This window comes from Prionailurus viverrinus, chromosome X (genome assembly GCF_022837055.1).
Source record: "Prionailurus viverrinus isolate Anna chromosome X, UM_Priviv_1.0, whole genome shotgun sequence".
NCBI lineage: Eukaryota > Metazoa > Chordata > Mammalia > Carnivora > Felidae > Prionailurus > Prionailurus viverrinus.
Window position 1 is genome coordinate 52,395,944 of NC_062579.1, and position 26,289 is coordinate 52,422,232.

At 37.6% G+C, this 26,289-nt stretch overlaps 1 protein-coding gene across 1 annotated transcript in view; it reads right to left on the reverse strand.

The window, feature by feature from the left end:
• Window positions 1-26,289, reverse strand: part of TEX11 (testis expressed 11) — a 250,439-nt gene that overhangs the window by 212,014 nt on the left and 12,136 nt on the right. Inside the window, exons 3-7 of the mRNA XM_047843907.1 lie at window positions 17,204-17,325; window positions 16,191-16,275; window positions 12,486-12,565; window positions 6,797-6,877; window positions 6,589-6,708 (exon numbers count right to left, since the gene is read on the reverse strand). Coding sequence (XP_047699863.1) covers window positions 6,589-6,708; window positions 6,797-6,877; window positions 12,486-12,565; window positions 16,191-16,275; window positions 17,204-17,325 — 488 coding nt within the window. The remainder of the gene's footprint in view (window positions 1-6,588; window positions 6,709-6,796; window positions 6,878-12,485; window positions 12,566-16,190; window positions 16,276-17,203; window positions 17,326-26,289) is intronic.

Consider the following 26,289-nt stretch of genomic DNA (forward strand, 5'->3'; position numbering starts at 1 on the left):
TATCCATAAACAATGACAACAAAAAGAGTTAATCTAAGCCTCACTCCTTATAAAAAAAAAAGTAACTCAAAATCAATCATAGATTTAAATGGAAAAGGTAAAGCTATAGAACTTTTTTTAAGGTGGTTTTTCTATTTTTTTTAAGTTTATTTATTGAGAGAGAGAGAGAGAGAGAAAGAGAGAGAGAGAGAGAGCACGGGAGGGACAGACAGAGAGGGAGAGAAAGAGAGAAAATCCCAAGCAGGATCTGCACTGGCAACACAGAGCCTGACGTGAGGCTGGAACCCACAAACTGTGAGATCATGACCTAAGCCAAAACCAAGAGTCAGACACAACCAACTGAGTCACCCAGGTGCCCCAAAGCTATAGACTTTTAGAAAAAAAACAGAGGAGAAAATCTTTCAGATCTAGAGCTTGGTGAAGGCTTTTGAGACAGAATACCAGAAGCACAATCCATTGTAAAAAATCAACTAAACTTTATCAAAATTAAATACTTTTGCTCTGCAACCCTATTAAAAGGATGAAAAGACAAGCTGCAGACTAGAAAATATTTATAAATACATATACAACAAAGGACTCAAATGTAGAATATATAATTCTCAAAATTCAACAATAAAAAAAATCAAATAATCCAATTAGAAAATGGATAAGAAGCACGAACCTACATTTCACTTAAGAGAATATACAGAGAGCAAATAGGTACATGAAAAAATATTCAACATTAGTCATTAGGGAACTACAAATTAAACCATGATGAAATATCACTAGACATCTAATGGAATAAGTAATATAATTAGTCACAATACCAAATGCTGGCAAGGATGCAGAAAATGGGATCTTCCATATATTGCTCATGGGTTTAAAATGGCACAGCCATTCAGGGCACCTGAGTGGCTCAGTCAGTTGAGCGACCGACCTCTGCTCAGGTCAGAATCTTGCGGTTCGTTGAGTCCTGCATCGGACTCTGCTGACAGCTTAGAGCATGCAGCCTGCTTCAGATCCTCTGTCTTCCTTTCTTGCTGCCCCTCTCCCCCACTTTCATGCTCTCTCTCTCTCTCTCTCAAAAATAAACAAACATTTAAAAATAAATAAAATAAAATAAAATGGCACAGCCACTCTAGAAAATAGTTTGGTCCTTTCTTAAAAAACAAACTAATGGGGCGCCTGGGTGGCGCAGTCGGTTAAGCGTCCGACTTCAGCCAGGTCACGATCTCGCGGTCCGTGAGTTCGAGCCCCGCGTCGGGCTCTGGGCTGATGGCTCAGAGCCTGGAGCCTGTTTCTGATTCTGTGTCTCCCTCTCTCTCTGCCCTTCCCCCGTTCATGCTTTGTCTCTCTCTGTCCCCAAAATAAATAAACGTTGAAAAAAAAAATTTAAAAAAAAAAAAAAAAAAAAAAAAAAAAAAAAAACAAACTAATAAACATACACTAACAATTCAACCGAGCAATTGCAATGCTGGGCATTCATCCCAAAGAATTGAAAATTTACATCCACATACAAACCTACACAAATGTTCTAACCGACTTTATTTGTAATAGCCAAAAACTGGAGAAACCCAAATGCCTTCCATACTGAATGGCTAGACAAACTGTGGTACATCCATACCATAGAATACTACTTACAAATAAAGAACAAAACTTTTTTTAATGTTTATTTATTTTTGAGGGAGAGAGAGAGACAGAGTGTGAATAGGGGAGGGGCATAGAGAGAGGAAGACAATTCGAAGCAGGTTCCAGGCTTTGAGCTGTCAGCACAGAGCCCAATGTGGGGCTTGAACTCATGAGCCACAAGATCATGACCTGAGCTGATGTTGGACACTTAACCAACTGAGCCACTCAAGTACCCATAAAGAACAAACTATTGATACACAAAACTTGGATGGATGTCAAATAAATCATGCTAACTTTTAAAAGAGCAATATCAAAAGGTTACATACTATATGATTCTATTTATATAATCCCAAGTGACAAAATTTTAGAATATTAATATTCTATGATATTAATATAGAGAATTAGCTACTGGGAGAGAGAATATTAGCTGATGGGATTTGGGAATGGGGGAATGCACATGGTATAACTACAAAGAGGAAGCACAAGGGATCTTTGTGGTGATGGAATTGTTGTAGATCTTGATTGTGTTGTTGGTGGTTATATGAATCTATCCATGGGATAAAACTGTATAGAACTACAGACACACATAGAAGTTTATCATGTAACACTGGTGAAATATGAATATGGCCTATGGATTGTAATAATGTCAATTTCCTGGTTTTATAATGCACTATATTTACATAAGACATTACCACTGAGGAAAACTGGGTGAAAGGTACACCAGAACTCTCCTTACTGTTTTTACAACTTCCTGTGAATCTAAAATTATTTCAAAGTAAAAAAAAAATTTAGGGGCACCTGGGTGGTTCAGTCAGTTTAAGCATCCAACTCTTGATTTCAGCTGAGGTCATGATCTCACAGTTGGTGAGTTCAAGCCCCACAATCAGGCTCTGTGCTGACAGCATGGAGGCTGCTTGGGATTCTCTCTCTCCCTCTCTCTGCCCCTCCACTGCTCACTCTCTCTCTCTCAAAATAAATAAAAAAATTTTTTAAAAAGAAAGGTCTTCTAAAAAAAATTTTTTTTAATCACATTAGTTAATATCATCAATTTCATCAGAAAAGTTTAAGTATCTGGAAGCTGTCAAATTCATGATGGAGGTAGAAGTTTTCCAAAATTCTAACTTTTACTTAAAAGCTTAAATTTTATCCCCATCAACAAGTACTGTCGGTTGCTTTCCTTGAAGTCACATTCTCACTTTATTCATTTTAATGAAAATATATGCTGGAGCGCCTGGGTGGCTCAGTTGGTTAAGCATCTGACTTCGGCTCAGATCATGATCTCGCGGTTTGTGAGTTCGAGCCCCGTGTCAGGCTCTGTGCTGACAACTTGCTCAGAGCCTGGAGCCTGCTCTGGATTCTATCTCCCTTTCTCTCTGCCCCTGCCCCGCTCACACTCTGTCTCTTTCTCTCTCAAAAATAAACATTAAAAAAATTTTTTAATGAAAATTTATACCAAATACCCAAATCTGAATGAACACAATTTATCTATCAGTCACTCTTTCCAGTAAAAACAGTGATATGTGAAAATAGAAGTAGCTAATTCAGCTCACCCGAAGCAGGGCTCATGCTCACCCAAAGTGGGGCTTGTGCTCACCTGAAGGAGGGCTCGAGCTCACCCCCGATGTGGGACTCGAACTCACAAAGTCAGATGCTTAATGACTGAGCCACCCAGGTGCCCAAGAGAGAGAATCTCAAGCAGGTTCCATGCCCAGCTGGAGCCCAACACAGGGCTTAATCCCACAATGCTGGGATCACGAACTGAGTCGAAATCAAGAGTCAAACACTCAACTGACTGAGACATCCAGGAACCCCATTACTACTTTTTTAACTAGTAGAGAGAGACAGTAGACCACAGCCCTTGGTATAATAGAGAAACTGGGCTTTCCACTTGCTTTGCATTGTCAGGGTACCCTCCATCAGTTTTTATGGATAAACTCATGTTTCCTATATCCATGGGACCCTGCCAGAGTCTACAACTGGTCTTACCCTAGTAAAGGGGGGAAGGGAACAGAATCAAAACACATATAGATCAATGAAAAGCAATCAAGAGTCCAGAAATAAACCCTCACATTTACGATCAATTGATTTTTGACAAGGGTGCGAAGATCATTCAATAGGGAAAGAATAGTCTTTTCAACAAATGGGGCTGGGACAACTGGATGATTTCACTCATATGTGGAATTTAAGAAACAAAACAGATGAACATATGAAAAGGGCAACAAAAGAGAGGGAAACAAACCATAAAAGACTCTTTATGATAGAAAACAAACTGAGGATTGATGGAAGGTAGTATGTGGGGTATGGGCTAAATGTGTGATGGCTATTAAGGAGAACACTTATTGTGTTGAGCATTGGGTGTTACATATAAGCGATGAATCACTACTACTAAATTCTACACCTGTAAACAATGTTACACTATATGTTAACTAACTAGAATTTAAATAAAAAATTTATAAAGAAAAAAAGGACTTTAAAAGCATCCTCCCTTGTTACATTTATATCACATAAAAGACCATGTGAGTTAAAAATGTTAGTTCCATTAATTAAAATACATATGCAATACTATAATTTGCATATTTTCTTTACCTGTGTTTTACACCTTTTTTATGGATAGCTTCTTCTGTATCTACTTTATAGCATATATTCCATTATACCACAGTAATTGAATAACAGATATGAGTAAAATCCCTACCAGTTTATCTTGACCCCTATGATGATGCAATTATCTCAAGAGCTTCTCACTATAATCATGGCAGTCCTGTTGAAATGAAAAATTATGTCCAACCCAAATGAAAAACTTTGTGTAAAATAAAGTTGAATATATCTTATAACAAATGTTAAACTTTTACATGTGAATGGTTTTCCCCAAGAACATACAAAAGTTAATAAAATCCTCTTACTTTTCACATTAAAAAAAATTTTACTTTTAAGTAATCTTTCCTCCCAACATGGGGCTTGAACTTACAACCCTGAGATCAAGATTCGCATGTTTCACTGACTGAACCAGCCAGGCATCCCTATTAACTCTTCTTTAAATATTTGGTAGAATTCCCCTGTGAAGCCATCTGGCCCTGGACTTCTGTTTGTTGGGAGGTTTTTAACTACTGATTCAATTTCTTTGCTGGTTATCGGTATGTTCAATTTTTCTATTTTTCCTGTTTCGGTTTTGGTAGTTTATATGTTTCTAGCAATATATCCATTTCTTCCAGATTGTCCAATTTGTTGGCACATAGTTTTTCATAATATTCTCTCATAATTGTATTTTTGTGCTGTTGGTTTTCTTTCGTGGTTTTATTTGGGCCCTTTTTATTATTTTTTAAAATTATTTTTTTATCATTTTTTGTTTATTTTGAGAGAGAGAGCACAAGTGGGGAAGGGACAGAGAGAGAGGGAGAGAGAGAGAATCCCAAGCAGGCTCCACAAAACCAGCACAGAGCCCAAGGCAGGGCTCAAACTCACTGAGAGATCATGATCTGTGCCGAAGGATACTTAACCGACTGAGCCACCCAGGCACCCCTGGGTCCTTTTCTTTTTGATAAGTCTGGCTAGAGGTTTATCAACTTTATTAATTTTTTTCAAAGAATCAGCTCCTGGGTTCATTGATCAGTTCTATTTGTTTTAGTTTCTAAATCATTTATTTCTGCTCTAATCTTTTTTTTAAATTTTTTAAATGTTTATTTTGAGGAAGATAGACAGAGTATGAGCAGGGGAAGGGCAGAGAAAGAGGGAGACAGAGAATCCGGGCTATCGGAGCTATCAGCACAGAGCCCGACATGGGCTCAAACCCACTAATCATGAGATCATGACCTCAGCCGAAGTCAGACGCTTAACCAGACTGAGTCACCCAGGTGCCCCAATTTCTTTCTTTCTTTTTTTTTTTCAATATATGAAGTTTATTGTCAAATTGGTTTCCATACAACACCCAGTGCTCATCCCAAAAGGTGCCTTCCTCAATACCCATCACCCACCCCCCCCTCCCTCCCACCCCCCATCAACCCTCAGTTTGTTCTCAGTTTTTAACAGTCTCTTATGCTTTGGCTCTCTCCCACTCTAATCTCCTTTTTTTTATTTCCTTCCCCTCCCCCATGGGTTTCTGTTAAGTTTCTCAGGATCCACATAAGAGTGAAAACATATGGTATCTGTCTTCCTCTGTATGGCTTATTTCACTTAGCATAATAACACTCTCCAGTTCCATCCATGTTGCTACAAAGAGGCGCCCCAATTTCTGCTTTAATCTTTATTATTTCCTTCCCTCTGCTGGCTTGATTGTGGTAAAGGTTGAATAATTCTGTGAATATACTTAATCACTGAATTGTACATTTTAAATGTGTGAATTTTATAGTATATGAATTATATCTCAATAAAGATGTTAAAAAAATAAAAATAAGTAGATTATATTAGATGATTTTTAAAGTCTCTTTCATTTCTAGAATTACATAATTACAGACAGCAAACTCATCATGGCTTACATTTTGTCAACTAAAAACGCATACCTAACTGCATGGTGACAAAGGAGGAAATCCACAAGCCAAACAGAGGTAACATACAACTTTAAACACTGATAACAGCAGACTTTCAGAAAACATCAGCAAACAACCCAGAACAATTGCAAATGAGAAGACTCTTTTCAGGCAATTATTTTAGGCAGACTGTGAAGGTAAGAGAGAGTCACAAACAGACAGGTATTTCAAGTACAGGCTACTGCCATAAATAAATGATGGATATTACATGCAATGATTGAAAACGATGTTTAGTTATATATCAGCCTTTCTAACTTCAACCACCCCCACACAGATACCAATCACCATTAATAATGTTACCTTCAGATATAAAACAGAGATAAAATAAAAGGTCAAATATAATATCCTATATAAAAATCCAATGACACCTGACTTTCTTCTAATAAGTTATATCTCATCACTTTTGCATTTATATATACAAAATGCACCACTATAAAACTGTAGTGACTATGATACCTACCGCCTCTGCTTGGTAAGAAACCACTTTGAAAAGGTCCCTCTCCATAGCACTCTTCTGCAAAGCTATGTCGGCCTCAGTGGAGGCTCTCTGCATTAATTTGCAATATAACTGCTCTAGACCCTGGAAAATAAAATCACAATACAATGTCATGACAAGAATAACCACAACTGTTACTAATAATGGCCACAGCTAAAAATCAGTAACTTACAACCATGGCAGCTTGAAAAAATCCATCAGCCATCATAGCATTTCCAACATCCACCCACCCTTTTCCTGTTTTCATATTCATCTGGAAGAGAGAAGTAAGAAAATAATTTTTAAAATTCACAACTTCTCCAAACTGGTTGAGGAAGGTAGTAGATAAAATATTTAATCGTCTGTCCATATTCAGTAGTGTAATCCACAAAAATAAAGTAACAGCATTTATTATAGTTCTATGTTCTGCTTTGAATTCCATAATTTAATAGAAATGGTCTCAAGAAAAGCAATAATAGGGGCGCCTGGGGGGCTCAGTCAGTTGAGCATCCGACTTCGGCTCAGGTCACGATCTCACAGCTCGTGAGTTCGAGCCCCGCGTCGGGCTCTGTGCTGACGGCTCGGAGCCCGGAGCCTGCTTCCGATTCTATGTCTCCCCCTCTCTCTGCCCCTCTCCCGCTCATGCTCTGTCTCTGTCTTCAAAATAAAAAAAAAACATTAAAAATTTAAAAAAAGAAAAGCAATAATAAAAAATTAATAATTTGAAAACACATCTTCTAAGAAATATTAAAAGAAAACATTGGGATAACTTAGGAGCAGACATTTCTGAAAAATTAATGCTTCACATACTTGAAGAAAGTTATATGATAAGCACTAGACTATAAGTCAACACATCTCAGTTCAGTTCTTAATTATATCTCTAATAAAATTTTTACTAATCCAACAATGTTTATTAAGTATCCTTTACAAGCCAGGCACACTAAGGAAGCTCACGATATCGTAACTAACAGACATCTAAATAGTTGATGTATAATATGGAAAAATGCTATGGAAGCAAACAAGAACTGAATCAAGATGGAGGATTGAGCAAACACTGCAGCCCTACCCCTTCTACCACAAATCCCTAGAAATGATGTGTATGTGTATATAAAATATATATAATAGATATACTATACATTTTCCTATATATTTATATATAGGACATAAGTACACTATAAACTTTAGTGTAAATTTTTACATACTATAAATCCCTAGATTACATATGTCATATCATATATTGTAATGATAAATATAATCTCTAGGGATACACCCTAGAAATAAGAGAAAATATATTTTTTTTTTATTCAATAAGAGTCCTGGAAAATAAGTGGCATTTTCAGTTGACCTGAAATTATAAGGAACCTCTGAAAAATAGACAGCAAATGGGGTGAAACAAAAACCCACATACTAAAATGTATAAAAATGCAAAATGTGGAAACATCCTGGATGTAAACAGTAGTATCAGGCAGTTGGCTTCCCCACCAAGAGGTATCTTCTCTCCTCCCCAGGAAGGAACAGTGAGTACAATCACATAGGCTGGAGAAAAATAGAGTTCCAGCAAAACATCCAGTCCTACTTCTCCATCAGTCACTGGATCAGGGTTATAATAAATAGCATGACTATTAAACTATCAAGGAATCTCAAATCAAATATGAGCAAGAATCATCAGACCCTTGAGGGAAACCAACCCCATGAAAGGACATCACACTCAACAAACAGAAGAATATCTGAAGAAATAGAATTAAAAGAACTAACAGATAGAAATAGGGAAATATCATTTTTTTAAAGCTTTTTTAAATGTTTGTTTATTTGGGGAGAGAGAGGGAGAGAAAGGAGCAGAGAGATGGAGAAAAACCCAAGCAGGCTCTGTGCTGTCAGTGCAGAGCCCAACGCTTCAGAAGAAACCAAACCTACCCACACCTTGATCTTGGATGTCCAGCCTCCAGAATTGTGAAAAAATAAATGTGCATTGTTTAAGCCACCCAGTCTATGTTATTTTGTTATGGAGGCCCTAGAAAACTAATATAGTGATACTAGCATATGATTAAAATATATGGAGGTAGGGGCGCCTGGGTGGCTCAGTCGGTTAAGTGTCAGACTCTTGATTTCAGCTCAGGTCATGATCTCACAGTTTGTGAGATCGAGCCCTGCGTCAGGGTCTGCACTAACAATGTAGAGCCTATTTGGAATTCTCTCTCTCCCTCTCTGCTCCACCTATCTCTCTCTCTCTCAAAAATAAATAAATGAACTTTTAAAAAAATTTAAGAAAATAAAATAAAATATATTGAGGTAACCATGAGAAATGAAAACAGAAATGATTACAAGTAATAGCCTTAAAATAGGAAGAAAAAAAAAACCCGTATGTACAAGGCAATTCATTACAGCACTGAAATGTCCATGGAAGGAAGCTGGTTGAACACAATAAGGTACATGTACCAACCGAATACTATGTAGCTATAAAAAAAAAATGAGGAATATCTCTACATACTGCTATGGAGTGATCTCTAGGCTATAATGTTAAATGAGGTAAAAAAAAAAGTGGAGAAAAGTATATATATGGAATGCTACTTACTATTTATCTAAGAACCTTTAGGGGAGGGGAAAATTTTATTTTTATAAAACAAATGTTTGCTTTTATTTAAAAAACAAAAGGATAGGGGCGCCTGGGTGGCGCAGTCGGTTAAGCGTCCGACTTCAGCCAGGTCACGATCTTGCGGTCCGTGAGTTCGAGCCCCGCGTCAGGCTCTGGGCTGATGGCTCAGAGCCTGGAGCCTGTTTCCGATTCTGTGTCTCCTTCTCTCTCTGCCCCTCCCCCGTTCATGCTCTGTCTCTCTCTGTCCCAAAAATAAATAAACGTTGAAAAAAAAAAATTAAAAAATAAATAAATAAATAAAAATAAAAAACAAAAGGATAAACAATAAAATAAACAAAAATAGCTATCCACAGGGGAAGGGAGGGAACAGGGTGGAGAGGACACAGATGGAGGCTAGACTTAACTGAATATACTTCCCTTAGTAGATTCGACTTTGGAACCATGTAAATATTTGACACAATTATAAAACAATATTCAATCAAAATGGCAGAAAAAAAGCAACAGCTAAAAAGCAAGAGCAAACAAAAATAAATGAATCTAACTATGTATCAAGTCAATCTATAGTTTCATCACAGAAAAGGAAATTATTTCAAGTACTTTTAAAACAATATTTCAATAATATTAAAACAATACTTTGACTATACACCCCTAGTGAAACAGATCCTAAGAATAAAAGCAGTGCAAAAAAATCTCTTGAACTATTTTTAGAAATCATTCTTTATTATCGACATTGCTATCTTATAAAACTACCATACATTTTTTGGATAAAACCAGTTATTCACTCTATTAATGTTGTTAGGCACCAATACTGTCAGGACTAGGAAAAGAGACACAAATATAAAATTAAGAAGCTAAGTAAAATCCTATAATCCTAAATATCACTGGAAATATCACTATGAATTCATCATATATTTTCCCTTTCAAAAAATATGTATTTCATATCTATGTCCAGTAAAAAGGTCTAGGAACAATGACCAATGCAATAGCAATGAGCACTTGTAATTTCCAGATTGTGGTTTCTAAATAACATTCTCCACTAAAAGGAAACAGGGCTCCTTCAAAGAATGAATAATTTCTGCTCTAGGGCAAGAACTACACAAGATGAGCCTGGACATCTTGTCACATTAGAAATCAAATTTTAGGGAGCCTGGGTGGCTCAGTCGGGTAAGTGTCCGACATCAGGTCAGGTCATGATATTGCAGTTTGTGGGTTTGAGCCCCGCGACGGGCTCTGTGCTGACAGCTCAGAGCCTGGAGCCTGTTTCGGATTCTGTGTCTCCCTCTCTCTCTGCCCCTCTCTGACTCGTGCTCTGTCACTCTCTCAAAAATAAATAAAAATTTTTTAAAAAGAAATCAAATTTTATGTGATTATTATTTCAGTTTTACTATTAAAGATTACTGGAGTAGTGTCAAAAGGCTTCAGAATCACTTCCAGAGGCTCCTTCTGGCCAAAGATAGGTGCTTCAATAAGAATAATTACAATGGATTGAAATGCATTAAAAATGTTAAAAATCCATGAGTTCACAACGAAACTTTTAAAAAATCTATGTGAGTGTCATTTAAGGATGTTAGAGAAATAAGTCATTGTTCTGAAAACTGCTAAATAAAGGGAAAGAGTCAAGACCGCCCTTTCTTATAAAGGTATACTTCAAGGTAGCCAAATAGTTGATGAGGGAAAGTGTCTCTCTATTCCAGTAAATAAACAAAGAAGGAATACAGAAGTAGAATATGCAAACACCTACAGAAATAATGGATCTAAGGACAATAATCATCAAAGGGCACTAACACAAAAGAGACAAACAGACATTGGTGCTTCCTGATGGAAGTACACCATATTGCCTATGAATTATTTTTGACAAAATCAAACCTGAATCAGATCAAGTTTCTAAATCTACCTGCCAGTTTACAGGAAAAACAGGGAACAAAGGACTATATTAAATGACACCATAAGGATACAGTCATCAGAATCCAGAATTTAAGAAACTCTATAGTACCAACAATCTCTTTTCTTCAACAAATAAATTTTTCAACAGATTAAAAACAGGAGGGGAAACATGTAGATTAAAAGAGACATATTAACAAAACACAAGATGTGGACTTTCTTTAATTCTGGTTCTAAGAAAACAACGGGAAAGAGGGAGAGAAAGAAGTGAGCAAGAACAAATGAGAAAGTAAGAATGTGGGAGCATACAGCCAGAAGGGGAAGACTGGATATTTGATTATTTTAGGAAATCTTTGTTAAATTTTAGCAGGTGTGATAATGGGCATTGGGTTTGTCTGAATAAAAAGACACCTTAGGGGCGCCTGGGTGGCTCAGTTGATTGAGCGTCCGACTTCAGCTCAGGTCATGATCTCATGGTTTGTGAGTTCGAGCCCTGCGGCAGGCTCTGGGCTCACAGCTCAGAGCCTGGAGCCTGCTTCAGATTCTGTCTCCCTCTCTCTCTGCCCTACCCCTGCTCACACTCTTTCTCTCTCAAAAATAATAAATAAACATTAAAAAATGTTTTAAAAAGACACCTTAGGGGCACCTGGGTAAGCTCAGTCGGTTAAGCATCTGACTTCGGGTCAGGTCATGATCTCACAGTTTGGAAGTTCAAGGCCCACATCGGGCTCTGTGCTGAAAGCTCAGAGCCTGGAGCCTTCTTTGGATTCTGTGTCTCCCTCTCTCTCTGCCCCTCCCCCACTCATACTCTCTGTCAAAAATAAAAATAAAACATTAAAAAAAAATTTTTAAAGACATCTTGTCATTTAGAGACACATATTGAAATATTTATGAACAAAGTGCTGTATTTTGGATTTGTTTCAAAATAATCCACAGGGCCAGGGATTTGCTGTTGGAGGAGATATAGAAAAAATGAGTGATCAGGAATTGGAGGTTATTCTAGCTGAGCGATGGGTAAATGGGGGAATCATTGTACTATCTTTGTGCATACACTTGAGCTTTTCAATAAAATAGTGTTTTACAACACTGGAAAAATATTTTCCACTAAAAAAATATACTTACTTCCAGGGAGCAGGACAGGTGGGAAGGATGGAGCAGAGAACTATTATTTTTTTTACTTATCATAAATCCTGAATTTAAGTTCAACATTTAGTCCACTGAATCACTGTAATGACAATAGTACTGCTGAGACCTTTAATTGTAATAGGTATAATTATCCTAAAAGGAACATGGATAGCACTAAAGGATATAACCCCCTTCCAGGTTCACACTAACTTTAACCATCTTCATAAGGAGTAACGACTATCTCATTGCATCTGCACTTTCTCCTCATTTAAATCGGACTTACCAAAATCTGTCTTCGAATAGCATCTTCTGAAGCAGCTGAGCCTTCACACATACACACCAACTTGCAAGCAACATGCCGTACTGCAAAACAGTAATTAGATGCCCATAAACACAAAACATTCATTCTCCTTTTATATACACTTACAAAAAGAAATGAGGAGCAAAGTGCAAGCACTTTTGTTGTTAAAGTAGTAACTTTAAAGTCTTTTTGAAAAAAATCAATTATCAAAAGTAAATGACCTGAAAATTATCAAATGAATTATTTGCTTAATGCTCCAATCAGATATTTAATTTTCAAATTTTAATTTCTGCAGGTCTTAAATTCTGAAGACTTACTAAAGACACCTGATTCCATTTGATGCTCTTGTATGTACCATGCTGACAGCAAAATAATTCTAGGTACAATTGGAATCTAAAGATATTCAACATCTGACAAAATTTCTGAACATTAGAATAATTTTGGTTTTTTTTATTTTTTTAATGTTTATTTACTTTTGAGAGAGACACACAGAGTGTGAGCAGGAGAGGGTCAGAGAGAGAGGGAGATACAGAATCTGAAGCAAGCTCCAGGCTCTGAGCTGTCAGCACAGACCCTGATGTGGGACTCAAACTCAAAGAGTACGAGATCATGACCTGAGCCAAAGTTGGACTCTTCACCAACTGAGCCACCCAGGCACCCCGGGCATAGTTTTAGATTATTCCCCTAAACTGTGAATCTGTCTAAATATATTCTTTTCTATAGATGATGTAAAAGTTCTTGAGGTATAACTCAGAAAATATAGATATCCTCTTCATACAGTTCATTTCCCCTGAAAATAGGAAAGTCTGAATAACTGTAAGCTCTTTATTTACACAGTTTCTCTCATCAGACAACATGTCCACGTTTTAAAGATGACTTCAGGGGCACCTGGGTGGCTCATTAGTTAAGTGTCCAACTTCGGCTCAGATCATGATCTCATGGTTCGTGGGTTTGAGCTCCACATGTGGCTGGCTTCAGATCCTCTGTCCCCCTCTCTCTGCCCCTCCTCCACTCTCTCTCTCTCTCTCAAAAGTAAATAAAAATTAAAAAACAATAAAGATGACTTCACAAGTAACTGAACTAGTTGCCCTGATGTTAGATGATCTCAGCAGCCATTCAACCTATACTAACACCATTTTCAATTAATATTCCATTGAAAAAGAGATTTGCCCAGGTGAAATTATGGGGTAATTAAAGTCAGTTTCTTATTATTCATCATGAAATGTATATTCTATTCATCCTTTAATAAAGTGGTTTCTGAAAAAAAACTTTCATCAAATTAATTCCTAATCATGTATTTACATTGTCTTACATTTCCAGTTTTGAAAATGTTTCCTTTATTTTTCGAAACTTTACTAATTCTTTGGTATTCTCAAGGAACCTGATCTCTCAATTATTTTCCCTCTCTGGGAGAGATCCATCTACAAAATCTCTATTTGACAAGTAGTGAAAAATAGCTACAACAATGTTCCTTGATAGGCAGAATTGTAGGAGTTTAGAATTAATGCATTTTAGTATCACACAGTTCAACTATGTACTATGTTTCTTCAACAGATAAACTTCTAACTCTTCTCTCCCCATAACTACAAGACCCAAGACTCCTAGGAGCAATGATATCCATATTTATCCGACAGTTACAGAGGTAGACCTATTCTCTAAGCATCCTAACAGAGGAATAGACTAATGAGTAAGTATATTATTGACTGTATTAACCACTAATTAATTACCCTAGACCTACAATGAAATTGTATACAGTTTGGTTTATATTCATAAACATAAATACTTAGCAATGAATTCCATGTGCTGCATGCAGACAAAATTCATTTGTCTTCAGAAAGCCAAGCAGGCCAGAGATTCACGTTTTGGCTTGTTGCCTCGATGTATCCTTTATAATGGAGCAATATACTTTCCACAAATGCATTAACTGTCACTATCACTGTTGGAAATGAGAAACTGCCAGCACACTAACCCAGCCATTTAGCTAAAGCACTAGAATTCTGCCAGACAGTGGACCACATTTAATGCATCCAAGCACATGAGTTTGGTTTGGGGGTTTTGTTTTGTTGTTGTTCTTTTAGTTTGCTCTCACAGGTAGAAAAAAATCCTATAATTGTTCTCAAGTAACTCAGTCCAAAGTCCATCAACCCACCTCATGAGGAAACTATTCTTTACCAATTTTTAAATCTAAATCTCTCACATAGCAACATTTCTCATTCTATTATTAATGGAGAAAGGAAACTACTATTTGAGAGCCCTTCAGAATCCTGAAGATTCTGATCATCTCTTCTCTAGGAAAGATAATCCATGTGTCCTTTAACGTGTCAAGTTCTCATTTTCCCATCCTTTAATCATCTTTGTTTTTCACCACCAGACAATTTCTTGAGGTGATGCTTTTATTTGTGTGTATTTGTGTGTGTGTTAAACTGCATTCATAAATTAATATATTTTCTTTTACTCTTTACTCACTCTGTGGATGTGTATTTGTAATCTCCAGTTTTCCCACTTAATTTTTTTTGTTCCAAATTTTTATTTGGGGTGTCTGGGTGGCTCAGTCAGTCAAGCCTCCGACTCTTGATTTCGGCTCAGGTCAGGATCTCAAAGTTTGTGAACTGGAGCCCTGCATCAGGCTCTGTGCTGACAGTGCGGAGCCTGCTTGGGATTCTCTCTCTCTCCCTCTGCCCCTCCCCTGGTTCATGCTCTCTCTCTCTCAAAAATAAACACTTTTTGGGGCGCCTGGGTGGCTCAGTCAGTTAAGCGCCGACTTCGGCTCAGGTCATAATCTCACGGTCCGTGGGTTCGAGCCCCGCGTCAGGCTCTGTGCTGACAGCTCAGAGCCTGGAGCCTGCTTCGGATTCTGTGTCTCCCTCTCTCTCACCCTCCCCCGCTCATGCTCTGTCTCTCTCTGTCTCAAAAATAAATAAATGTTAAAAAAAAATGTTTAAAAAAAATAAACACTTTTTAAAAATAATAAAATAAAAATAAATTCTAGTTAGTTAACATACAGTGCAATGTTGGTTCCAGAAGTAGAATTCAGTGATTCATCACTTACATACAACACCCAGTGCTCATCATAACAAGTGCCCTCCTTAATACCCATCACCCATTTAGCTCATCCTTCACCCACCTCCTTCCATCACCCCTCAGTTTGTCCTCCAATTTAACAGTCTCTTATGGCTTGCTTCTTTTTCTTCTTTCCTGTATGTTCACGGTTTTGTTTCTTAAATTCCACATATAAGTGAAATCATATGGTGTTTGTCTTTCTCTATTTCGCTTAGCATAATACCCTCTAGCTCCATCCATGTCATTGCAAATAGCAAGATTTCATTCTTTTTGATAGCTGAGTAATATTCCATTGTATATATACACCACAGCTTCTTTATACACACCCTGATGTTTATAGCAGCATTATCAACAACAGCCAAATTATGGAAAGAGCCCAAATGTACATCAACTGATGAATAGATAAAGAAGCAGTGATGCTTTTAAACTTTTATTAATCAGGAGCTAACCTCTGAAAAATCACAAAATTCAAGATGTTTGCTTAAGAAACTTCTATGTATAGATCATTTTGTTTATTTTTCTTTTAATAAATACCCATTTATGAACTAGTCAAAATATTATTTAAACTGCAGGAACACAACGTAATGTATAATAAAAATATTCCTTGTAAAATGAATGTATACATACATTTAGCTTTCTGCTCTTCACTTATAACTGAACCTACTCTCTTGGTAACTGCCCAGTTCCATAGGTTTACTGCCATTTCTTCAACCTGGACAAGAAAAACATTTTCTTAGCCAGTTAAAATACCATCCACCTCCAATGATATGGATTTTCTTGCATGTTTTATGCTTATGTGACTATTGTGGGTCATTTACAGGCCCCTCATAATCTAATCCCATTCTACCTTGCCTCCCAAAAACATAGTCACATTATGTGACTGTCCCATGAACACAACTTATTTATTTATATCTATGCACTTTTATTCATACTGCTGGCTTTACCTAATATACCTCCTCCCCTTGTCTTTATGTAACTCAAATCCAGTTCAGTCTCACACATGAAGCTTTCAGCAACCACTATAGTCTATATTGATCTCTCCCTTCTTTGAACTTCTATATTCATTAAATTTCACATAATTGAGCAATTAATTATGCCACTTTGTATAATTTATTCTTTGCTTTAGTTGTTTTTAAGCCATTAGGCTTGAAAATCCAAAGACAGATTTCTATGTATTTATAATGGTTAATCACAACGGCTATTTTTTTATATAATTAAAATGGTGAATCATCAAAACTTATCAGAGGCACCTGGCTGGCTCAGTCAGTGGAGCATGTGACTCCTGTCTTGGGGTTATGAGTTCAAGCCCCACATTGAGTGTAGAGATTCCTTAAAAATAAAATCTTTCAGGGGCGCCTGGGTGGCGCAGTCGGTTAAGCGTCCGACTTCAGCCAGGTCACGATCTCGCGGTGTGTGAGTTCGAGCCCCGCGTCAGGCTCTGGGCTGATGGCTCAGAGCCTGGAGCCTGTTTCTGATTCTGTGTCTCCCTCTCTCTCTGCCCCTCCCCCGTTCATGCTCTGTCTCTCTCTGTCCCAAAAATAAATAAAAACGTTGAAAAAAAATTTTTAAAAAAAATAAAAATAAAAAAAAAATAAAATCTTTCAAAAATTTTTCATAAACAAAATTATTTTTATACCAACCTGAGCATCCTGTATTTCAGCCATAGAATCCCTGTTGATATTTGCTATGTCATTGAAGAGTCTTTCAATTGCCTCAGGTATGCTAGGTGAATTATCTCTTACAATCAGGTTTTCAACAATTTCTGAAATAACAATGGATGATACAAGTGCTATGAACTATCACCATTGGGAAAAAGTAGAAAATCATTTTTAAATCTGTTCTTAGATCTTTGGTAAAATAAATATAGCATGAAGAAACTTGAATTATCATTAGAGTAAAACCAAACTGGAGATAAAGTTTCTTTTAGGTAAGGGTAGAGTACAATTTCAAATAAAATTTGCATTCCCTAAAGTCACTTGTTTAATAACTTAATCATCATTCATTGTCAGAAAGTAAAATGCCTTGACTTCACAAATAGGTCATCTTAAAACTGCAAGATTTAAATTAACAATGTCTTCAAAACTAGAAAATGCAGAAATTCTGAAGGGAGACTGAGAATACCCATTAAAATTGAAATACTTATTAATATTTTTAAGCATTAGACAGACATAACTAACTCATGCTAGCACTGAAGTCTTGACCTTACTTTGTGAGAAAAAAAAAATGACATGCCCAATTACCAACAACATTAACCAGTTATTGAATCTGTACAAGTGATGTCACCATTTTCTAAACAATCTAAGTTCCAGATTCCATATAACTGAATCTTACTAGGCCACAGAATTCCTTAAAACCCAAGCATGATGTAAAATCATAATTAATGCCCTTCATCTTATCAAATTGAGGTTTTTCCAAACTCATGTAATAGAAGTCTCCATAACCTTTATACGTCTCTAATTTCTTACATTTCTGAGCATCAACTAGCAAGAATGTTAATATTCTTAACAATACTATAAGAGCACATTTTGAAAGAATTTTTAACATGCTACAATAATAAATCTGCTAAATTAAAAACTTTCAGTTAAGCATCAGAAAATAGATTCATATTAAGACTTCATAAAGCAAAGAGGCACCCAGCTGGCTCAGTTAGTAAAGCATGCAACTCTTGATCTCAGGGTTGTGAGCTCAAGTCCCATGTGGGATGCAGATTACTTAATAAAAAAAGCAAACAAACAAACAAACCCACTTTAAAAATGGGCAGAAGATCTGAATAGACATTTTTCTAAAGAAGACATACAGAAAGCCAATAAGTACCTGAAAAGATGTTCAACATCACTAATCATCAGGGAAATGAAAATCAAAATCACAATGAGATAGCACCTCACACCTGTTAGAATGGCTAATATCAAACAGACAAGAAATAAGTGTTGGCGAGGATGTGAAGAAAAAGGAACCCCTGCACACTGTTGGTGGGAATGTAAACTGGTGTAGCCACTACGTAAAACAGTATGGAAGTTTCTCAAAAAATTAAAAATAGACATACCATATGATCCAGCAATTCTACTTGTGGGTATTTATTCAGAGAAAATGAAAACAGTAACTTGAAAAAATATATGCTCCCCCACATTCATGGCAGTATTATTTACAATAATAACCAAAATATGGAAACAACCTAAGTGAACATCAACAGATGAATGGATAAAAATTTGCGGAATACATACAATGGAATATTATTCAGCCATAAAAGAATGAAATCTTTTTATCTGAATGAAATCTTGCAATCTGTGACAACGTAGATGGACCTTGAGGGCATTATGCTAAGTGAAATAAGTCAAATAGAGAAAAACATATATTATATAATCTCACTTATATGTGGAATCTTAAAAAAAAGACAAGCTCATAGATACAGAGAACAGACTGGTGGTTGCTGGCAGTGGGGGGTGCAAAATGGGGGAAGGGAGTCAAAGGTACAAACTTCTAGTTATAAAGTAAGTCATGGGGATGTAATGTACAGCATGGCAACAATAGCTAATGATACTGTATTGTGTATTTGAAAGTTGCTAAAAGGGTAAATCTTAAAAGTTCTCATCACAACAGGGGCACATGGGTGGCTCAGCCAGTTGAGCACCGAGCTCGGGTCATAATCTCGTGGTCCTTGAGTTCGAGCCCCACATTGAGTTCTGTGCTGACAGCACAGAGCCTGGAGCCTGCTTCGGATTCTGTCTCCCTCTCTACCCTTCACCTGCTCATGCTGTCTCTCTCTCTCTTTCTCCCTCTCAAAAAATAAACATGAAAAATTTTTTTAAAGTTCTCATCACAAAAAAAACAACTTTGTAACTATTCATGGTGACAGATGTTAACTAGACTTGTTGTAGTCATTATTTCACAATATGTACAATTACCAAATCATTATGCTGTAGACCTGAAATTAATAGAATGTTGTATGTCAATTATACCTCAATAAAAAATAGGAAAGTTTAAAAATGTTTTTAAGTATCCATATATTATTTAAAAACAGATTCTTGGGGCGCCTGGGTGGCGCAGTCGGTTAAGCGTCCGACTTCAGCCAGGTCACGATCTCGTGGTCTGTGAGTTCGAGCCCCGCATCAGGCTCTGGGCTGATGGCTCAGAGCCTGGAGCCTGTTTCCGATTCTGTGTCTCCCTCTCTCTCTGCCCCTCCCCCATTCATGCTCTGTCTCTCTCTGTCCCAAAAATAAATAAACGTTGAAAAATAAATAAATAAATAAATAAATAAATAAATAAATAAAAACAGATTCTTGAAATGTTTTTGGAAAGAAAACAAAAACCCAATGTAAATTTTTAATTTGAGCTCCTTTTTAAAAAAATTCAAATATATTTTAGTAGAATACTAATTATAACTTGTGGTTACATAATACATGAGATTGTAAAGACATTAATTCTGACTTGTGGATGTTCTCTTAATGTTTTATAGAATTCATTGTCAGTATAATCCTGGTACTTTCAAAACATATTTTCAGTGTCATTCAGTTGAGCAACTTGATTGACACCAGCTGAGGCAATGACAGCACTGCAGTGCTTTATGATAAAACGCAGTCAGCAAAGCTAGGTAAGTAGTAGAGATCACAGAGCTGAATGGTTGACTTACATTATGAAGGAGACACTTCTGGGAGAAGCTCAGAAAAGAGCTTCTATAAATACAGCCTATTCCCGAGATCTAAAGACAACATACTGTATTAACGTTTTATCAAGTAAGATTGTACATTTTGAAAGAAAATAATTAAATTATCTTCCTAGCTGCTGAAATAAACTATGATTTACAGCATGACTTCAGTCAATTTAATTTAAATGAGATTCATCCTGATGGGGTCACTCTATTGAGATAGCCATGTTAATCAGTACCAATTAATTCTGATTTGGTAGACAGCATCCTAGGTATGGAATAATATAAAATAAGCATTTTCCTTATCCTTGAGAAAGGGAGGTTCCATTACAACATGGAAAAAATCTATCAAAAGTCCTGCCAAGTCTCTCCCTATGGCCTCCATCAGCTCAACCAGTCATTTGAAAGCCAAAGCAGCTCAAAGACCTGCCAGGGTCAATTCAAGATTTTACTCCGAGTCACAATGATTATCTGCAACCTCTTTAGTGAGAAAAAAACAAAAATGACAATAAAATTAACATTTGCATAGTGCTTTACAGTCTCAAAGCTTTTTCACCTGCATTCTCATTTACTCATCAATCTACTCTGCAAGGGAGCATTTTTTATTTTATAAGATGCAGAAACTGAAATTTAAAAAGTGCAGTGACTTCTCAAAGGTGATACAAAGAAAAAGTAGCAAACTAGGATTTGAACTCAGGCTTTCCCATTTGAAATCCTATACTTTCAACTATACTAGTTCTATAGGGAAAAGCCTGAAGCAAGTGATATGCCAAGATTGACACAACTAAAAAACAGCAGGGAAAGAAAAAATGAGCCAATACCATTCAGAGTACCATACTATAATTCTCATTGTGGGCTAAGAAAAGGTATTCCAGCACAGACTGGCTTGAATGAGGAGAGCCAAATATCCAAAGTGTCAAAAGGGCATGGCAAACTCAGGCAAACAGATTTAGTCTTACACTAAAATCAGAGTGTAGATCTTATTTTCCGTGGTCAAAAAGATAATCATTTTTTATACAACATTCCAGGAGGTCCAAACTGACAAACTGGCTATGGTATAAGGGAATCCAAGCAGTGACTCATAACGCAGAAGTCAGGTGGAACTGCATGCACCACAGTTCAAAGAGAACTATTCACAGCAATGTATTGTACTTCTCAGCAGCATCTTGGTCCTAGAGGACTAGAAAAGGATGCAAGGCAGGCTAACTCCATGACAATCATGACAAACAGAAATGATACAGCTAGCTCCAAAGCTCAACAGGTGCCTCGAGTATGTCCCCAGCATGTTAAATCTCAAACCTGATGGCCAGTATGACTTCACTTCAAACCAAACTCTTCCCTACTCCACTTTACTACTATTCTTTTTTTGCCCTGGACAGTACCAGCTCAGGGACTGGAGCAAATCTAAGCCTGAGCTCAACAGGAGGTAAAAAGCTATATAAAGTGTGGGAGGTCAAGTGGCTGGGAGTGTGGGGGAAGCAGGAGCTGACAGTATCATGCTAACCAAAAAGGAATTTCCAGCTTGATTCTGGTAAGGAAATACGTCCAGTCACATTCGGTACACTAAACTTTGGAGACCAAAGGACTAAAAAAACAACTACCCATATATGCAACAATATGGATGAATTTCAAAACAATTATGCTTCAAGGCACCAGGGTGGCTCAGTCGGTTAAACGTCTGACTTCAGTTCAGGTCATGATCTTTCAGTTTGTGAGTTTGAGCCCAGCATCTGGCTGTTGGCTGTCAGCACAGAGCCTACTTGGGGTCTTCTGTCCCCTTCTCTCTCTGCCTCTTCCCCGTCTCAAAAATAAATAAACATTAAGAAAAACAATTATGCTTAGTGAAAGACAGCATAGAAAAAAAGGATACATACTGTATAATTTCATTTATAAATTAATCTACAGTGAGAAATCAGAACAGTGGTTGCCTAGAGTGGAGGGAGGGGTAGACTGACTACAAAGGGGCATGACAGAATTTTCTGAGATGAAAATGTTCTGTTTCTTTCTTTACTTAAAAAAAAATTTTTTTAAGGAGGCTCCACACTCAATGTGGGGCTCAAACTCACAACCCTGAGATCTAGAGCTGCATGCTTTACCAAATAAGCCAGCCAGGCATCCAGAGAATGTTCGGTTTCTTGATTCAAATGTTGTTTATATGGGTTACATTTGCCCAAAAAAGGCATCAACCTGTACATTTAAAATATGTGAATTCTACTGTATGTAAAGTATTTCTAAGAACAAGAAAAGAAAAAAAAAGAAAGGAAAAAGAAGGAGGGAGGAAGGGGAGACAGGGGAAAGAAAGAAAGAAAAAGTTCTACAGAGTTGAAATCCCTGGAAGCTATAGGTCAAGAGCAGGATAGCACAATATGGCATCAAACTTTGTTCAACATCAGGAAAGCAGCCTCAGGGCCACCTAGCTGGCTCAATGGGAGAAGCATCCGACTCCTAATCTTGGAGTCATGGGTTTAAGCTCCATGTAGTGTATAGTGATTACTAAAAACAAACAAAAAACTCAAAAAACAAAAGGCAGCCTCAAAGGTCAAGGAGGTTGGTCCACTTTGACAACCTTTACCCATTTCCCCACATCCCAGAAACACTGTAACCTATGTGAGAGGACAGAGAAGATGGATGTGTTAACTAACCTTATTGTGGTAATCATTCATATATATATACACACACCATACTGTATACCTTAAACTTACACAATGTTATATGTCAATTATATCTCAGTAAAACTGGGGGGAAAATGGTGAACAGGAGAGTTGGCAACTGGAGTGCATATACAAAGAGCCCCAAGAGTCCTTTGAAAAGATGAACCAGAGATTCTAAATCTAGGGCCAAAGCCAAGTATAAAATAAGACAGCTGCTAGACTTTGGAGACAAGAACAAATCAGGCAGGTGGCACAGGCACACCAAAGCATGCTGAGTAACAGACTGATGTCAACCTTAAGTGAGGTTTTTCATGGCATAGCATTCTGTTCCTAGCCCTGTCCTATTTAACAATTTTATCAATGAGTTAGATGAAGAAGCTGAGATAGATGATATAATCAGCAATAAAAATGAAATCTCCAGTTTGTAGCAATAGGATTAATGTCAGATAAAAAATTATTAGGGGTGCCTGGCTGGCTCAGTCAGTACACCAAGCAACTCTTGATCTCAGGTTCATGAGTTCAAGCCCCATGTTAGATATGGGACCTGCTAAAAAAAAAAAGTATAGTCCTGCATTTAAGTCTTCAAAACTAACTGTACCAAGATATGACAGGCAAGATGTAGCTTAACAGCAGCTTGTACTAAAAAAAGACTGAGGGTCTTTTGGGGGCAAAAAGCTCAAAATGAATCACTAGGGTAGTGCGACTGGCCACACACACACACACCCCAAAAAAGGAAAACATATTTGATCTTAACTACATCAGTATATAACAGAATGATCACTCCTAAATCTATAAAGGATTGTTTTGTGCTGATCATATAAACCCTAAAGAATTGTGCTGTTATGAGTACCATGCTTTAAGGAATGACATGAAACAATAGAGCATGTTCAGAGGACAGCACACAAGACATTGAAAGGACTAGAAACCATGGAATATGAGGAATGACTGAAGAAACTGAAAATGCTTAATCTGAAGAAGACTTTCCAGGCGACATAAATATCTTCAAATAGTTGAAGAGCTGGCATACAGAAAAGGAATTACACTTATTTAGCCCAAATGGGTATATAACTGAGACAAATTTCCTCTTGGTCTTGAAACTGAACTGTTTATACAAAAAGATGGATATTGGGATGCCTGGTGGCTCAGTTGGTTAAGCGCCCAACTTCGGCTCAGGTCATGATCTCATGGTTTGTGAGTTCCAGCCTCACGTCAGGCTCCGTGCTGACAGCTTGCTCAGAGCCTGGAGCCTGTTCTGGATTCTGTCTCCCTTTTTGTCTGCCCCTCCCCCACTCACACTCTGCCCGTCTCTCTCAAAAATAAATAAACATTAAAAAAAATTTTTTTTAAAGATGGATGTTATATCAATTTTCCCTGACAAGAAAATGACCTACAACTGCCACATGATCTTTTGTGGTTCATTTTAACAAAATTTGACTGAAAACATTACGTGTACAGAAGAGAAAACACAAATGACCCATAAATCTATAAAAATACACCCAACTTCACTAGTTACCAGGGAAATGAAAACTAAAATAACACTCATGGAAACATGTGGAGAGCTCAGTCAATTAATTGAGCATCTGACTCAATTTCAGCTGGGGTCATGATCCCAGGGTTGTGGAATCAAGCCCCACATTGGGCTCCATGCTGAGAGTGGAACCTGCTTAAGATTCTCTCTCTCATATAATTTAGAAGACATACTGTTGAGTTTCCCTGAGCTATGCTCACTTCTGTCTTTAAAATGTATTTGTTCCCGGGGCGCCTGGGTGGCGCAGTCGGTTGAGCGTCCGACTTCGGCCGGGTCGCGATCTCGCGGTCCGTGAGTTCGAGCCCCGCGTCGGGCTCTGGGCTGATGGCTCGGAGCCTGGAGCCTGTTTCCGATTCTGTGCCTCCCTCTCTCTCTGCCCCTCCCCCGTTCATGCTCTGTCTCTCTCTGTCCCAAAAATAAATAAACGTTGAAAAAAAAAATTAAAAAAAAAAAAATGTATTTGTTCCCATTCACAATTGCACCAAGAAGCATAAAATACCTAGGGATAAATCTAACCAAAGATGTAAAAGATCTGTAGGCTGAAAACTATAGAAAGCTTATAAAGGAAATTGAAGAAGATACAAAGAAATGGAAAACCATTCCGTGCTCATGGACTAGAAGAATAAATATTGTCAAAATGTCAGTACTACCCAAAGCTATCTACACATTGAATGCAATCCCAATCAAAATTGCACCAGCATTCTTCTCAAAGCTAGAACAAGCAATCCTAAAATTCATATGGAACCACAAAAGGCCCCGAATAGCCAAAGTAATTTTGAAGAAGAAGACCAAAGCAAGAGGCGTCACAATCCCAGACTTTAGCCTCCACTACAAAGCTGTAATCATCAAGACAGCATGGTATTGGCACAAAAACAGACACATAGACCAATGGAATAGAATAGAAACCCCATGGGGCGCCTGGGTGGCGCAGTCGGTTAAGCGTCCGACTTCAGCCAGGTCACGATCTCGCGGTCCGTGAGTTCGAGCCCCGCGTCGGGCTCTGGGCTGATGGCTCGGAGCCTGGAGCCTGTTTCCGATTCTGTGTCTCCCTCTCTCTCTGCCCCTCCCCCGTTCATGCTCTGTCTCTCTCTGCCCCAAAAATTAATAAACGTTGAAAAAAAAAAAATTTAAAAAAAGAATAGAAACCCCAGAACTAGACCCACAAAAGTATGGCCAACTAATCTTTGACAAAGCAGGAAAGGACATCCAATGGAAAAAAGACAGTCTCGTTAACAAATGGTGCTGGCAGAACTGGACAGCAACATGCAGAAGGATGAAACTAGACCACTTTCTCACACCATTCACAAAAATCAACTCAAAATGGATAAAGGACCTGAATGTGAGACAGGAAACCATCAAAACCCTAGAGGAGAAAGCAGGAAAAGACCTCTCTGACCTCAGCAGCAATTTCTTACTTGACACATCCCCAAAGGCAAGGGAATTAAAAAGCAAAAATGAACTACTGGGACCTCATGAAGATAAAAAGTTTCTGCACAGCAAAGGAAACAATCAACAAAACTAAAAGGCAACCAACGGAATGGGAAAAGATATTTGCAAATGACATATCGGACAAAGGGTTAGTATCCAAAATCTATAAAGAGCTCACCAAACTCCACACCCGAAAAACAAACAATCCAGTGAAGAAATGGGCAAAGGGGCGCCTGGGTGGATTGGTCGGTTAAGCGTCCAACTTCGGGTCAGGTCATGATCTCACGGTCCGTGAGTTCAAGCCCTGCGTCGGGCTCTGTGCTGACAGCTCAGAGCCTTGAGCCTGTTTCGGATTCTGTGTCTCCCTCTCTCTCTCTGCCCCTCCCCTGTTCATGTTCTGTCTCTCTCTGTCTCAAAAATAAATAAACGTTAAAAAAATTTAAAAAAAAAAGAAATGGGCAGAAAACATGAATAGAC